The 17,499-nt window shown below is 42.9% G+C and overlaps 1 protein-coding gene across 1 annotated transcript; it reads left to right on the top strand.

Annotated features, from left to right (window-relative positions):
• Nucleotides 1-2,950: 2,950 nt before the first annotated feature.
• LOC109738385 (lon protease homolog, mitochondrial) lies at nt 2,951-13,308 on the top strand. The gene is made up of 20 exons (XM_020297487.4): nt 2,951-3,379; nt 3,891-3,956; nt 4,044-4,241; nt 4,334-4,399; nt 4,480-4,521; nt 5,027-5,149; nt 5,770-5,868; nt 6,438-6,503; nt 6,577-6,663; nt 6,928-6,967; nt 7,083-7,254; nt 7,333-7,457; nt 8,260-8,390; nt 8,486-8,590; nt 8,748-8,861; nt 9,306-9,473; nt 10,771-10,872; nt 11,217-11,444; nt 11,925-12,443; nt 12,839-13,308. The coding sequence occupies exons 1-20, from the start codon at nt 3,068-3,070 to the stop codon at nt 13,019-13,021; spliced, it is 2,946 nt and encodes a 981-aa protein (XP_020153076.1). The 5' UTR covers nt 2,951-3,067; the 3' UTR covers nt 13,022-13,308.
• Nucleotides 13,309-17,499: the final 4,191 nt, after the last annotated feature.

The following is a 17,499-nucleotide window of genomic DNA, read 5'->3' as shown; positions in this document are numbered from 1 at the left end:
TCGGTCGCGTTGGTTAAATTTACGGTCAAACTTGGATCTCGGGAAGCGCGAGCGCACTACATTATGGAACAGAGGGAGTATCACGCAAAAAAATATTTTTTTATTTTTTTTCTAGTATTTTTTTTGAATTTTTTATAGCGAGGTGCAGATAAGCCTGGGCACCGAATCGCTCCACTTCACCTAGAGCGCCTTTGTTAAAAAAGTATGCTTCACCATATATCTAGATCTAGATGTGGTCTAATTCAGGCTGCCAATACCTGCATTGCAGGTATGTAGAGTTCTTTGTGTAAACTAGTACTGTAGTTGCAAACCAACCTGTGGGTTGGATGGTTAGAGTAACAGTGGTATCCCCAATCCATCTGGATTCAAGTCTTGGTGCTCGCATTATTCCTGGATTATTTCAGGATTTTTGATGATGTGATTTCAGTGGGAGGAGACGTTCCCGTCGACGACGAGACGTCTACGTTGGCTTCGTAAATCTTAAGATGATATGCCGGCTTAGTCCGTCGAAGGTGCTCATGAGGTAGGATATGCGTGTATGCATTCATATGGGTGAGCGTATACGCGTATTCACCGGCGGGCCTAGAGGGTGTGCCGCACACCCAGCATTTTGCATATATTTTTCACTATATGTCATCCTTTTTTCTGATTTTGTTGGTTTTGAAGTACTAGAACTAATTCACCTGAAGTTGTACACGTACATGCAAACGTAGCAAACCATAGAAGCAGCTTGACTGATTTTTCTACTAGCAGCACTACGTCTGTGTCCAGCCAAAGACTCCTGTACATACATGAGCCGGGTAGAAGCTAGCTAGCGTTTGCTCCAGCGTCGGCACGGAGGTTGGGAGGTAGTTTAGGCGGATGCAGATTGTGGTCTGCATTGACGACATCTGGAAGACGAAACATATGCTGGGCTCGTGGTTTGTGGATGGCAGGTATGGTTTCCTCCTTCGGCACCTTAGTCATGATGGGGTTCCAGATCTGGAGTTCGATGGCGTGTCCGGGGTATTGCCCCGGTCTGATTCGTTCAACGGCAAGGGCTTCACTTTTGGGGAGCCACCTTGGAGATCCGCAAAGCTGTATATCAGCGATGGAGCCGCGTCGAGCTCGGGTGAGGTGGTGATTCGTCATTTTTTCTTCGATGGCTGCTGCGGTGGTGCCTGAGGCAGGTGACGGGCATTGGTGTCAAGCTCAGAGATGTTTTGCTATCTTTTCAGTTTTGTCATGTTGGTCTTTACGTGACTTGTACTTTATTCTTTATGATATGAATGAGACACGTATTATCATGCAAAAAAAATTACATCGATCAACTCGACAAAAACTCTAGCGGCGACTCGTGTAGATTGCAAACAGAAAGAATGAAAAAAATAGGACTCTTCGATCTACCACGTTATTTTTTGAGACAACTTCGATCTACCACGTGATATTTTAAACTTTTTTTTTGCAAATGATCAAATCAATTATAAAGAACCACCGGAAGTATAAAATACCTCAAACATAATAAAAATTACATCGAGGTCCGTGGACCACCGAACGATCATTACCACCGCCAGAACAAGCCCACCAGAGCCGGCCTGACATTGTTAATGACAGCCGGGAAGTCTTTGTACACGTGCCTCTAAGGACCAGCGCCCCAGAGCCACAGTCGTCGCCGTTGAATTCTTGAATAGATCTGAAGAACCTGACACCAAATAACGCTGTTGCGTGCCCACGACGAGAAGTCCTAACCTCGCCGCCCCGAGAAGCTGGCAGGAATCTAGCTAGGCCGGAGCTTCGTCTAATCCGTCCCAACGGACGAACTTGAGGAGGATCAGAGCCGGAAGACTGTCTCGAAGAAGAAGCGCCGCCATCCATCCAAACTCCGCCCTGCGAGGACTAAAACCTTACCTATCTACTAGCCGGATTCGAGACACCAAAAATCCCCTCCCTGCCACCAGCCGTCGGAGCGGCAGGCGGAGGAGAGGTGAATCCACGGACTCGCCGGTGAAGATCGAGGGGAGGAAGGCTTTCCGTAACCGCCTTGCGAGAGGGGAAAAAGAGCTAGGTATAACAAGATTTGATATTTTCAACGTTAACCCACAAATTTTCTTCCGCATCCGTCCACGGACACGAATGCGGGAGCCAATCATCCAAACCTAACCACCTGTTTCGACTGCTCGTCTCATTTTGGACATCGCCGCTCCCTGTGCTTCCCTCCCCTCGGCCGCTCGCCTTGTCACCCGGTCCCTTCCCCTCCTTTCGCCACCGGCCGTCCGCCCCGAAACGCTTGCCATTGACCAGTCGGATGCACGGATCACCCGCATCAGCCGCCCGCTGGTCCATGGAAATAGGACATTGCAACCCATTTAAGCCCACATTCTTGTTTGTTTAAAGACATAAAAACTATTTATCCTTTGAACAAAACAATCGCCACAGTTTTGTTTTAATCGTAGGACTCTTACTTCTTATTTTTGTTGTATTTGCATAACTCAAGACAAAGAGCATTGGTAGTATTATGTCCATTTTGTTGAAAACATGAGGTCAAAATAAAGAAGGTTGCAGCTGAAGGGTAAACCGAAGTTATTCTTGTGTATCTTTCATGTAAATAATTTGTATTATAATTTTGCAAATTTGAAATTATTTTCGGAAACATAATATTGTGAGACTTGATTGAGTTATTTGTGTTATTCTTTTGCCATATATGATATGACACTTATATTAGGCAGATTTCTTTTCAAAGTGTTTCACCCACCATGTTTTTTCTAGGTCCGCCAATGCGTGTATTTATGAGCGTTTGCGTCTGTACTGTGTTAAAAAAATTAATACTGTAGTTGGCAGTGATTATCACAATTCCAACTGTATTAGCAGAAATAAAAAGAAAAAAAATAATCAGACGGCTACGAAATATTTAATCTTTTAGAGCAAAAAATAATCATAAAAAGGGTTTTGGAAGGGTTTCGCAGTTTGGCTCATTCCTTCCTTCCTTTCTTTCTTCTTCCCCAAACCAGAACGGCAGAGCACGCCGCCCGCACATTCGCGGCTGCTCGTCCAAACCCTAGAGTCGCATCGCCCACCGTCCGAATCCCTCATGCTGCGCGCGGCGGCGGCTGCCGCCGCTGCCTTCCCGGCGCGGTTCGCCGCTGTGCCGGCCGTGGCGGCGGCGGAGGAGATGCGGTCGCCGCTGCTCAGGGTCTTCGGGTCGCTGAGGGGCGGCCGGAGCTCGGTGATGGGGAGGAGGGCGCGCTTCTGCTCCAGCTCCTCCGGGAGCGACTCCGAGGCCGCGGCGGCGGCCGCAGCGGAGGCGAAGGCCGAGGATGCGGTTGCCGCAGAGGGTGAGGCGGAAGGCAAGGCGTCCTCCGCCATCGTCTCCACCAACCCCCGTCCTGAGGACTTCCTCTCGGTGCGCTCTCTCTCATTTCGGATAATAATCTTTTTGTTTAGTTGCCTGTATCAGCCATTCGGTGGAATTGTGCTTCTAACTAGTAGTAGATTGTGTATTTTGGTCTGAGCTCAGAATGATTTGTAAATGAATCCTTGATTCGTCGTGGAAGGCGGCTTACAGCGAGAGGAAAAGAAATGGAAAACAGGGGTAGTTATTATTAGGAGTAAATATTCATGAGACAAAGAGGGTGATGATAGGAAAAGAAATTGCGGACTGACCCACATCTAGTGGGAAATAGGAACAGATAAACTGGCTTAAATTCAGTGGCAGAGGAAGTAATGTATTTATTCTGGGGCCGATGTGATTGATTCATCTAATACTCTGGGTTGCACAGTGAAGGGACCAAAATGTATTTGATATGAAACTTGAAAAAGTCATAGAGAAGATTTTTTACAGTGAACAGTTGATGGGTGACTATATTTTCATGGTGCATTCTAATAAGCGTACCTTTTTTCTTACTTTACTCTAGGTCATTGCACTGCCTCTTCCACACCGACCACTCTTTCCAGGATTTTATATGCCGATCTATGTAAAGGTATGTTGTCGAGGAATTTGGTCTACTCTGTAATTTCCTTGCCTCGTACTGACATGGTAATTTTCCTCTCTTTTCAAAATACTTTAGGACCAAAAGCTGTTGCAAGCCTTAATTGAAAATCGCAAAAGATCAGCCCCATATGCAGGTGCCTTTCTCGTGAAGGATGAAGAGGGTACTGACCCTAGTATTGTAGCCAGTCCAGATTCATCAGACAATAAAACCATTGATAGTCTCAAAGGGAAGGAGTTGTTGAAGCGTCTTCATGAAGTTGGCACTCTGGCTCAGGTAATTGATGATTAGAAAGACTGGGATTGTCCTGTGCTAACAGAGTCTTACGTTAATATGTTTCCTGTAACCAGCCTTTGTTGTTTCTGTAGATAACTAGCATACAAGGGGATCAGGTTGTGCTTCTTGGTCACCGACGTTTGCGGATAACTGAGATGGTGAGATATGTTAGATTCACTGCTATTCAGTTTTGATGAGTTAGAGAACTTCCTTTACATCAAGATACCCAAAATTGCAGGTTGAGGAGGACCCACTTACAGTTAAAGTTGACCATCTGAAGGTAACTCTACAATGATATCACCAGCTCCCATGTTTTTGTTTTTGTATTTTCCATTATGAACATCTAATTCCTCCCTCCTGCCCCAAAGTGCAAAAGTACTGCTCAAATCCGTCACACAAAAAAAAGTGAACAAGCACACTAAAATTTTGTTTCTTGAAGCTATAAGGAGAAGTCATTTATGATTCTAATTTCTGCTCTAGCTGTGAATTTTAGCTGCATCCATGCAATACTATGTATATCACATACCAGTGTTCAGATCACCCTCCTTTTGCGATCTTATTTTGTGTGTGCTACTGTACCATTGTGTTTTTTTAGTGATGTAATTTTTTCTCACTTGTTTCTCATCGTGTACTTTTAGATGGCACAAGATTAATTGAGTCTGTAGTAAAATACTTTTTTCTTAGTTAACCCTGATTTCACTATGAAGTAAATGTGAGATTGCTTCGTTGCTATAAACAGTCAGAAGATACCTCGCATTTTAGACCATTTAACTTGTTCTTTGCAGGAAAATACCTACAACAAGGATGACGATGTTATAAAAGCAACCTCATTTGAAGTTATATCAACTTTAAGGGAGGTTCTCAAGACAAGTTCCCTTTGGAAGGATCATGTTCAGACCTACATACAGGTCTGAATTATTTCCTTAATTTCTTCCTTTGTTTGTGGTTGGTATGACACCAAATTTTGGCTTGCCAATATTTGGGCAAATCCAAAATATTGGCTATAAGTTGGTTGCTTACCAGACTGCATTGCCCACCTCTAGAAAAGTTGCCAATTGTTGGCAAGTTTGGCAATTTATTGGCTAGCTAATTTTAGGCTTCAAACCAAGCATGCCCTGTAATCATTTATTTGAATATTGTTTGAAAACCATAGAACTTGTCAAACTTGTGACACAACTGGTGTTTAGATTATTGAATGTTGTGTTAATATCTAACATAGGCAGGTAAGCATGTTACTGAACCTTATTAAGTTCTTTCATCCTATTTAGTTGCTGAAAGTGGATAACAGGCAGGGTTATCTATAGGAGCCAAATGAATAAGGGCTAGGATAGGCATCTCCTTTGCTCCCAGCTACCTGTACCTGCCATTAATGCCAGACTGTAATTACAATATATTAGAGCTATGACCAGTGGCCATGTAACAGTTGACATAGAAATCCCTGATGATAAATTTAACATGTATTTTTTCTTGGGTGCCATTGGATTACATAGTGGCATTCTGAATGTTTTTCTTCTTTCACTTGATTCAGCATGTAGGTGATTTCAACTACCCACGGCTAGCAGACTTCGGTGCTGCTATTTCTGGTGCCAACAAGTTGCTTTGCCAGGAAGTGCTTGAGGAATTAGATGTAAGAAGCTTACTTCATCCATATTACGTTTCTTTTACTTCTTTAAATCCAACGCCCTAAGCAATATGGATGTTACTTGAAACCTACCAAATTCTTACCCATACAGTTCTTTGTGAACTTTTACATTCGTTGAATGTCTAGATGCCATGGAAACTGTGAATTACCATGGGCACTGGACTTATTTGTGCTTCCCTTTGACTTTGTACTCTAAATATTTTATTGTGAGATATAATCATTTCATCTAAGCAATTGAACAGCATTCTCATGGATCAGCAGAAAGATTATTGTGTTTTGCTTTTTGTCCACTAAGCATACTTGTTGGCCTTCTTAAAACCAAATTGATAGCACAAGAATACTTGGCGAAACAATAATACTGGTCCTTGGACAAGCAAAAATTCTTTCCAAATACACAAAAATAAATAATTGTGAAAAAAAAGATCTACAGGATACTCTCTTTGTGTCATCAATACATCACTCATCTATGTGTTCTTGAATGAACAATATGTTGTTCGGACCACATCATAGCTTTCTTGTTCTGCTTCAATTCAAATGTGGCATTTCTTGAACAGGTAGATAAGCGTCTAAAGTTAACTCTTGAGTTAGTAAAGAAGGACATGGAGATCAGTAAGTTACAGGTAATTCATTATCTTAGTCTCCCTTGTTAGTTTTATTCTTAGCTTGAGCTTTCTTGTTATCTTTTTTTTACAGCAAGCAATTGCAAAGGCAATTGAAGAAAAAATTAGCGGTGATCAGCGACGTTATTTATTGAACGAACAACTTAAAGCAATCAAGAAGGTACTGATCATTCGTTGTTTCTCTTATCAATTTAATTATGCTCCTTCCAGTCTGACTTTCAAATAATTACTGTTGTATAAGCTAGCTCTTTTTAATGATCCATGACACCATTGATTCTCATTAAGCGTCGAATTGAACAATGCCACTATCTGGTGTCTGCTTCTTGAACCATTTGTGCACGCCAAATGTGAAATCACCATAACTTTTAGGTTGATCTGATTTTGTTGGTCCTTCATTATCACTCACCGTATCTCATGTTTGCAGGAGCTAGGTTTGGAGACTGATGACAAGACAGCATTGTCTGGTCTGTTCTTGAACCTTCATACTTCTTGTTGGCAACTAATGTGTTGTTTTTATCACTTTTAGAGCTTTCGCTTTTGTTGGCTTTTCATAATTGACTAATTATTCATGGGGTGCAGAAAAGTTTAGGGAAAGGATTGAAGCAAAGAAAGACAAGTGTCCTCCTCATGTTTTGCAAGTCATTGAAGAAGAGCTCACCAAGCTACAGCTGCTAGAAGCCAGTTCTAGTGAGTTCAATGTAACTCGCAATTATTTGGACTGGTTGACGGTATTACCTTGGGGAAATTATAGGTTTGTATTTATCCGCCTTTCTTTTGAAACATAGGTCAGTTATCTGAGCCTTATGTAGTGTTTGCCCTTTTGTTGCAGCAATGAGAATTTTGATGTTCATCATGCCCAACAAATCCTTGATGAAGACCATTATGGTCTGAGTGATGTTAAAGAGAGAATACTGGAGTTCATAGCAGTTGGGAAGCTAAGAGGGACTTCGCAAGGTTTACGTCCTAACATTTCCCTTTCTGTTTTGTGTTTCAAATATCATTTCTTTTGTTCACCGGTATGGTGTGGACCTACTCCCTCCGTTTCAGTTTACAAGTCCTGCGCGTATACCTAGGTTGCCAATTTTATCACCCTAATATAAACTATATAACACAAAAATTAAACCGTTTGAAAATAGAACATCTGAAGTTTATATTGGTATATTTTTTGTAATATAGGACTTGTATTAGGTTGGTCAAACTGATGACCCAGGGATACGCGCACGCCCTGTAAACTGAGAGAGAGGGAGTAGTTGTAAGTGCTCTATTGGCATCCTTAGTTATATACTGCATTCATGAAAAATGACATATAAAGGATCTGGTTCCTTTATTTCATCATAGCTCGTCATTTGGTAGAAGCTGGATTTTGGAAGCTGCATGCAGAGACTTCTGATAGACATACTGTAGCTGGATTACCGCTTATTTCTCGCTAAATTTGGTACTCCATCTGATCTGTCGCAATGAGTGCCATCTTTGACAAAGATGGTCTTCAGAACGTAACATTGACCACTCACCTTTTGTTATATATTAACAAACCAGTGAAACAATCATATCATTTAAATACTTGTTTTTCTAAATCTACACATTGTTTTCATACGCCATTTTTAATATTCAAAGATATATCTGTAGCCACCATAGCTTAAAGCTTTACTCTAAACAACACTAAAACACTTCTCTGTGAGTGGGAGTGGGTGGAGTACCTTCACATCTCACATGTAGCTATTCAACCAATGACTTTGTTCGTCTATCATTTATACAGGGAAGATCATATGTCTTTCTGGGCCACCAGGAGTCGGTAAAACTAGTATTGGTCGCTCTATTGCACGTGCATTGAATCGACAGTTTTACAGATTTTCTGTTGGAGGTTTGGCCGATGTTGCAGAAATCAAGGTGCGCAACAAATATCCATGTCACGTCTCTTGTTAAGTGTTGTATTCTTTAAAACTAGTTGAGCTGTTGTTCCAATAACATTTAAATAATCTTAGGGGCATCGGCGGACCTATGTTGGTGCAATGCCAGGGAAGATGGTGCAGTGTCTCAAATCAGTTGGGACAGCAAATCCTCTGGTATTGATAGATGAGATCGACAAGGTATTGTAACAATTTTTTTTATTCGTTTGAGTCAACGATTACTTGCATTTGTTTAGACATGGACTACATATTCAACACCAATTTATTTTGTTAGCCACTATGAATTTTTTGACTCAAATGCATTACTTCGAAATTTAACTGGCTTGTTTGCTGGCAGCTTGGGAGAGGGCATTCTGGTGATCCAGCGAGTGCACTGCTGGAACTTCTGGACCCTGAGCAGAATATTAATTTTTTGGACCACTACCTTGATGTTCCTATTGACCTATCCAAGGTTAGTCTGTTGCTTTCTCAAGGGCATTTGCCTGTTTTACCTATATATGCATTCGGGTAAGTTTACGGTTCAAAGTAATGTTTTCTAATGTCTCCTCAACAACTGTAGCAAACATCATCAGTTTACATCTCTTGGCATGCTGTTATGATTGGGTGTGCACCACGCTTGTTATTGCGCTATCACATGCAGTGTTTATGCTATTATTCATGAGGTGTGATAGAGCATTATTACCCTTGACTCCTTGAGAGTTTTGATTAAGTTAATGCGATATTGCTTTTTTGCTCGATTCCCTTCTCCGATCTTGCTAATTGCTGCTGTTTTGCTTGTGCTTCGTGACTTCTCTGCCATGCAATTTTCTGTTTATGATGTTCTTGTTCCATATAATAAGTTTTTGAACTTAATTATTGCAAAACATTCCCTGACATTTTGTTGTATGAAAATCAGGTTCTGTTTGTTTGCACAGCAAATGTCATCGATACAATACCTAATCCGTTGCTGGATAGAATGGAGATCATTTCAATAGCTGGTTATATAACTGATGAGAAGATGCATATTGCTCGGGACTATCTGGAGAAGAATACTAGAGAGGCTTGTGGCATTAAACCTGAACAGGTATCTGCAGATTTGGAAGTAGACTAGCCATTCAATCTGCTTTATTTTGTAGTATTGTTTATAACTTTAAAAGTTTAATTTCCTACAAAATGGAAGTCCACACCATGACATACAGAAAAACTAGTGGTCATGCTTTGCTTTGTATGATATAGATAGCTTAAATCTCACCAAGTTACCAAATCTCACCAAGCTATGCTTTGTTATGTATGACTTCTGAATTCTTACAACTTTCTATGCATTATTGCGCCACATAAGTTCTTATTTGTGATGCTGGAAAATGTGACGAGTTCTAGTAACTTAACAAATCCTAGTTCACCACAAGGCTTCCAGTGGACTTATCTTTAGATTGTTTTGGGATTACAGACTTAGGTGGTATATTCAACTATATTGCACTCTATGTGGTCAGCATATGGAAAATATCTACTGTATCTAGTAAGATAGTAACCCGTTGCCACTTCCAAAAATGATCTGCCAAATGGAATTCTCTTGAACCCACAATTCCAAACAGAGCCTTTACCCTGTGAAATTCTACTTTCACCCCGGGGGTGGGGTGGGGTGGGGGGAGACATGTAACTTGTGGATAAGTTTTACCTATGGTTGTGACTTGTTTTGCGAATTTTGTAAGCCTAATTGCAATGTAATGCTACCTCCATTCCGCAATGTAGTGCATATTACGTTTTTCAAAAGTCATACACGTTTATCTTTGACCAAGTTTATGGAATAAACTATTGACATCTAAAATACCAAATATATAAATACAAAAGTATACTTCATGATGAATCTAATGAACCTAATTTTGTATTGTGGATTTTGATATTTGTTCTATAAACGTGGTCAAACATAGATATATTCGACTTTTAGAAAACAAAATATGAACTACATTTTGGAAGGCAGGGAGTAGTTCGACATGTCCATCTGTGATTTCCTTTCAAGGTTGACACTCCTGTTATGCAGTTTCCTGTCATTAATATTATTATACATGAGTATGTCTTGAGAAACCTTTAGACCACCTATATAAGAGTATCTTTGGAAGTGCTTCCAGAGTGAACTAAAGAACAAAATGGAAATAACAATCAGATTAAGCTTGAAATTTCCACTTAGCTGTATCACTCGACTTATACAGTAATAGAGCTCGAGGCTTCCAGTGATATTTCTTTGTGAGTACTCCCTCCGTAAAGAAATATAAGGGCGTTTAGGTCACTAAAATAGTGATCTAAACGCTCTTATAATAGTTTACAGAGGGAGTACATTCTATTGTTAATTTCAGCTTTAATGGTCCATCTAAAAACATGTACAGGTTGAAGTTACAGATGCTGCCCTCCTTGCCCTTATTGAAAATTACTGCCGAGAAGCAGGAGTGCGGAACCTTCAAAAGCAGATTGAGAAAATTTACCGGAAGGTATGCAACACGGCTACAGAGTGCCAACCTAATTATCTTTGAGCTGTTAGTTTGTTGAAGCAAGGATGGGTTGTCTATACTCAATACCATGTAAAGAAAAGGAGGGCGACAAACCTGTTGTAATTCTGTGCACTTGAAATTAGTGTTTGTAGCAATACAGAATAGGAACATCATGACATATGCATTGTTTTTGGTGTCTGCTTAATCTTGATTAAAGTTACTTGTTCCCGCATTCCTGGCAGTGTACTGGCAATCAGACTATCTAGTAGTTCTTCAATAGTGAATAATTGAGTATAACTTTATCCTCGTACATACTTTACATACCATGTGACCCATCTTTGCAGATAGCTCTGCAGCTTGTCCGCCAAGGGGTATCAAATGAGCCCGCCCTAGAAGCTGTAATTGTCACACCAAGCGTAGAGCCTACTGATGGTGGTAGTGCAACAATCGTGAAAGATGAGAAGTTGAATGATCCTGCCGTCAAAGATCCCGAGGAAGCTAAAGAACCATCTCTGAAAGAAACTCTTGTAACTGAGCCAGCTCTGTCAACCGACACATTGAGCACACCAGAGGTAGTATGACCATCATCGATCCATTGTGTTTCTTATAGATACAATGTGAATAGCTTGATCCTGAATATGGTGCTCTACTGTGCAAACCCAATCATATACATGGTATTTTATGTGCTGCTGATTAACTCACCTGATGATAATTGGCCTAGGATAGATCTGAGACAAGCAATGCAGCAGAGTAAACTAGTATGTTTCATACGATATCTTGACTCTTGATGAAATGAACATATTAATGTTTCGTCATTTTTTTAAATAAATACTGGATACAACTGTTGCTCCCCATGCCCTGGCTACCGTGTTGCATGCAAATGTGTTAGCTAATTAACAGATGTTTAAATTTCTAACTGACTTAACAATGTATATAGATAGTCTATGCTGATGGGAGTTTTTTTTCGAGTGAGAATATTGCTGAGGAGAGTTGGTAATGATTGTAAGTTATAGCTGAAATCGTAATGAATTTACTAAGTGCTGATTCTGTAGGGCAACAAGGACACAGACGGAGTAAAGGAGGAGGCAGCAGACAAGGCAGTTAAGAAGGTACTAATTGATTCATCAAACCTTGACGATTTTGTCGGGAAACCCGTATTCCATGCCGAGCGTATATATGAGCAAACTCCTGTTGGAGTGGTCATGGGTTTAGCTTGGACTTCTATGGGTGGTTCTACTTTATACATCGAAACAACAAAAGTGGAGGAAGGAGAAGGAAAAGGTGCACTTGTGATGACGGGGCAGCTTGGAGATGTCATGAAAGAGAGTGCTCAGATTGCTCACACAGTTAGTAGAGCTATACTGCGAGATAAAGAGCCAGATAATAAATTCTTTGCAGACTCAAAGTTGCACTTGCATGTTCCTGCAGGGGCCACCCCTAAGGATGGCCCTAGTGCTGGATGTACCATGATTACATCAATGCTGTCCTTAGCTATGGGAAAACCTGCCAGGAAGGACTTAGCAATGACTGGTGAAGTAACATTGACTGGAAGAATCCTCCCAATCGGCGGGGTATGTTTCCTCTACTCCTTACTCATACTCGGTTTGTTGAATCCCTCTGTTGTTTACACACATGCAGTCTGGTCATCTAGAACAAGGGAACTTGCTTATTCACCAAAACATCAATTGATTTCATTGCTGTGATGTTTACATCTTGAGGCATTTCATCTTTAATTGTTCATGTTGACATTTACAGTTAGTGCTTGATCTGCAAAGAACAATACATGTCGTATCTGATGAATTGTATACCATGCATTCTTGTAGTCCTCTGCATGCATTTTACATACTCTAGTCTCTAGAAAAGCTAGATCATACTGTCATGGCCACTAATTGATCTTTTGTGCATGCTTTCATGTGCGCAAACACTTTCATCCTGACGTATTTATTATATCTAATCCTGAAAACAGGTAAAAGAGAAGGCGATTGCTGCCCGGCGAAGCTCGATAAAGACGATCATATTTCCAGCAGCAAACAAAAGGGATTTCGATGAGCTTGCTGATAACGTAAAGGAGGGTCTCGAGGTTCACTTTGTTGACACATACAGTGAAATATACAAGTTAGCTTTCCAGAATGAGACAGAAACAAGCTAGCAAGCAAGCAATTCAAACAGAGTATTCAGATTGCGCAAGGTCTTTGGGGCAAGACTGAATACTGAACGAAGTTTGCAGCTAGGCCATTCTTTTCAAGATCAGGAGTAACTTTTTGTTGTAATGATTTTTTTTCCTAGTGCCCCATGTGACTGTTTAAGGAAATTTTGACGAGAGTGTCCCTAGATAGCTGAGGAGCCATGTCAAATAAGAAAAATTAGAGGTTTGTTGCAAACCCAAGAATGTACAAGTTTTGCTTTTTCTTTAATGATTTTACGATTGTTTTATTATGGACTTTGTTGGTATCTTCAGTGACTGTTTATTTCTTTCTTGATTCCCCAATACACGGACACCGTAGGTAGAATAGAATGCAGCAGACCTTGAGATGTTCGCTTGGCCGTCTTTTTTTAGCAGAGCACAGATGGACGCAAAGTTTCTGCACCCGAGCTCAAATGAGCTTGGGTGAACAGTAAAATCAAAACAAAATCGATTTTTTTTTCAAAAAACTCCAAATTTTTTGGGAGAAACATTGACAAAAGTTTTAAGTGCTTGCAAAAATTCGTCATGAAATCACATTCCTAGAAGGTGTGGCAAAAAAATATCGATACTCTGAAAATGCTACTTTCAAAAGCATTTTGGAGCACTAAATTTGTTTTTTTGACATGCCTTACAAGAACATGATTCCATGACGAATTTTTGCAAGCACTCCGAACTTTTGTCAATGTTTCTCTAAAAAAAAAGGAATTTTTTGATTTTTTTTTTATTTTACTGTTCACCGAGCTCATTTGAGCTCGGGAGCAGAAAGGCACTTGCACATACCCTATCAATGAATGGACACACTGCCCATATGAGCAGATTTGAGAGACCAGGCCGGCATTGGTGGGCTGGTTCCACCAAAAAGAAAACTAAAATGTTGAGTACAAAAAAATAAAATGTTAAGTACTTTTCACGTCTTACCGTAGTGCCTGGTTTGATTTGATTGGTGATTGATAAACAAGAAGGAAAATAGAAAAGTAGAGAAGCTACATATTTATACCATTGAGATCGTTAGTTTAGTCAAGCAGGCGAGGGCATTTCCATCGCGAAGATTGAGACCCCACCGTGGTATGCGCTCCTCCCCCCCCTTTCATATCTCGGTCATCTACGGTCGAGGTACGAACCTCAGCCGTAGATGGATTGGCCCCACCCTCAACGTCGGATGCTGGGGGTGAGGGATGTGACGTGGCCTCTGGCATCTCGGCTCGAGGGCGGGAGGGATTGGCCTCCGCTTCCGAGGTAGCGGGAGAACCTCCCGCACGGGCCTGCGAGGAAGTAACCTCGTCCCCCTTGTCCATCTCGTCCACCTCGTCAGGTTGCTCCCTGAGAAAAGAGCAAAGTAAATATCCATGCACAAAAGAAGCCAAGACACAATTTGTTACAAACTTACTGATCGAGATGGGGGCGAACTCGGCGGGCCCGACCCACATGCCAGGAGTGATCCGCCGCCTGGATGACGGGCTCCCTCTGACTCCTTAGAAGGAGACGACTCGGCGTTGACTAATATGACCACCCTGGTCCTCCCACCTTGGCACAGCGAGGCCTCGTTGGACTCCTCTTGCTGCACCTCGGCGCCGGACCTGGAGCCCGAGCTCGGGGACGTTGTCTCGGATGGCCAGACCCTTTGAGGCTCTGGTCTCCCGGGGCCACATACAGGTCCACGACCAGCAGCTTCTCCAGCTCGTTGCTCACAGGCTCCCCACGCTGAGGAGTCGGAGATCGTAACTTGGCGAATGTACGCCAGTCTTGTAGCACAACAACTCGGGTTCAGTCGATTGGGCGAGATAAACAAAATGAAGCTCCTCGGGGGCTCGACATGCCTTGTAGTAGCTGACGTCATTCCCCTCAGTACGGAAGGTCTGGTCCTTGGTCTTGAAGAGGAGCTTCTGCATCCCGCCGATATCCTTCCCCCTATAGAAACCTCGGATGACCGAGGTAGCGCAGCCTGGGGCAAACCTCCATAGAGGAGATGCTCGGGCTTGGAGGGGTTGAACCTTGCGATGGAGCATGACGTGGATCACATCCACGTGAGTGATGCCCTCATCAACGCAAAATGCCACCCGATCCTCGAGGGCTTTGACCTCCTCTTGGTTTTCCCAGTCAAGGTTCTTGGTCGTCCAGGAGTGCAACCGATCTAGAGGCGCGTCCGAGAAGGGAGGGACTCCTTCCCTGTCCCCTAATGGCACATCAGCCATGTAAAACCACTCCTCATGCCACAACTTGACCGTCTCGATAAACTTATAGGTCAACCACTTGACGCCATGGATCTTGCTAACCATGTATCCTCCGCACTCCGTGACCTGGCCTCCATTGGTCTGCGGTTTCACGCAGAACAACTTGAGCCAGAGCCCGAAATAGGGCTCAATGCAGAGGAATGCTTCACAGAAGACAATGTAGGAGGCAATGTGGAGGATGGAGTTGGGGGCGATGTGATGGAATTGGAGGCCATAGGAATCCATAAGGTCCTCCGAAAAGGGTGGATCGGAAATCTCAGACCTCGGATGAGGTGGGAGATAAACAGGACACGCTTGCCTTCCCGAGGTTCTGGAACCCGGGAGGCTGAACGGGTGGCCTTCCCGACGAGTGGGAATGACATTGAACTTCGTATTGCGACGGGAGGCACCCGAGCGCCTGGAGCTCGGTGATATCGCCGGTGGTGACAACATAGCGGAGCCACACCCCCCTCTTGCTCGCCACTTTCTCCTTAGTGGTCGCCGCCGTTATGGTGCCCTTTCCCTTCCCAACCATCGATGGAGAACAGAAGGAGGAAAAAGGAGGTGGAAAGGTTGTGCTTGGGCTCTGGTCTCTGGGCACTGGAGCTTGAGGGTTGCAGGAGCAAAGAGCGAGAGGGGAGGTGTGAAAATGGACTGCATCCATCATCTACCTTTTATAAGACAGTAAAAATACCAAAGGGACGCACTGCGTGGCAGTAATTTTGCGAGTTCCCAACGCGATTTGCATTACGTGCGCGTGTGAATTGAGGGATTCTACTGATGATGCCATCGAAAATCCAGGGCACGATCTCTTTATTGATGGGACGTGCCAATGGCAACAGCCTCGAGCTACGCTAAACACGGGATAATGACTACTGATGGGACCTTTCGGTTCTACAGCACGTGGTGGCGGTCCGGGTTCGGTCAAAGTTGTCAGAACACGACCCAACCAGCGCGCCCACTCCAGCATAGGAAGACTTCACCGTTAAGTTAAGTAGGCGTAGGAAGGGTCTTCAGATCTGCTGAAAAGAAAATTGCTTCTCAGGAAGCTCAGTTGGGGCTCCTTGGATGTCTGAGGTATGATATTCCTCGGACAAAATTATGATTACTTTAAGGGGAGAGGCGCGAAGAAGGTGTTGAACCATTTTGCAAGACCGAAGGCCAATAACAGAGAACAAGTCGTCTGAGGATTGTCCTAGGCTTGGAAGTACGGTTCAGGGGCTACTAATGGTGTCCTAAATAGGGGGTGCTAACCACGTCAACTCCCAAACATGGGCTGGGCCAAGGACCTCCAAACAACCAAACAGGTAGGCCACGTCTGTCAGGTCCCACGACGTACTCAAGATGGAATCTTCCAAAGATTTGGCGCACACTCCAAGGCATATGTAATCATCGGCATGTTTTATCCCCTGATGTAACCGACCTAGTTACACCCTACGTACCCCCCGCGTCTATATAAGCCAGGGGGTTTAGACCTTAGAGGTAGATTCATTCACACATACGATCTTCAGGTAGATCAACATGTACTTTGTACCCCATCCATAATCAATACAATACAAGCAAGACGTCGAGTTTTACCGTTTCGAGAGGGCCCGAACCTAGGTAAATACTGTCTCTTCTTTGTCCTGTTACCATCATGCCAAGATCACCAGCTCGGGACCCTCTACTCGAGATCAGCCTCAGCAAGCTCGTGGCGAACATCAAACCTTTGGAGTTTCTGTTTTTTACGGGCTTGCTAAAACTCAGTTGGCCGAAACCAAGTCTCAGTCGACTGCATAGCTGTTGGATCTTTGCATGGGGATTCGTGTTGGACTAAGCACCATCCAACATCCCTCACAACATTCTTTCCCATCGTTTGCAACATGCCTTTCTACCGGTTGCAGCATCCATCATTGCTGGTTGTAGCATGTCATCTCATCGTACACAACATCTGCCCTCGTCGATTGTAGCACACCGTCACACCGGATGCAACATCTTCCATTGATGTTTGTAGCATGTAGTCACACAGGTTGTAGCATCTGTTGTTGTTGCTTGTAGCACTTCTTGCAACATTTTTAATCACTGTTCGCAGCATTTTTCATCACTGTTGGCAGCATCCAGATGTGCTGCTCGCAACACCACAACTACGCTGATGTCAGTCTACTAACGATTGAGTTCTAGCCACGCCTGTTTTTTTAATGTCTGCCTGCAAGTCAAAGGCTTTCTCCATCAATGTTGTCACGGAAAACAATC

Source organism: Aegilops tauschii, chromosome 2 (assembly GCF_002575655.3).
Source record: "Aegilops tauschii subsp. strangulata cultivar AL8/78 chromosome 2, Aet v6.0, whole genome shotgun sequence".
NCBI classification, from domain to species: Eukaryota; Viridiplantae; Streptophyta; class Magnoliopsida; order Poales; family Poaceae; genus Aegilops; species Aegilops tauschii.
The sequence above is the reverse complement of the archived record's forward strand: the minus strand, read 5'-3'. Positions and strand labels throughout refer to the sequence as shown.

Coding starts and splice junctions, on each gene's coding strand:
- LOC109738385 (XM_020297487.4), top strand. CDS start 3,068: ATGCTGCGCGCGGCGGCGGCTGCCGCCGCTGCCTTCCCGGCGCGGTTC. Junction 4,400..4,479: donor GTTTGCGGATAACTGAGATG/GTGAGATATGTT, acceptor CCAAAATTGCAG/GTTGAGGAGGACCCACTTAC. Junction 7,255..7,332: donor TTACCTTGGGGAAATTATAG/GTTTGTATTTAT, acceptor CTTTTGTTGCAG/CAATGAGAATTTTGATGTTC.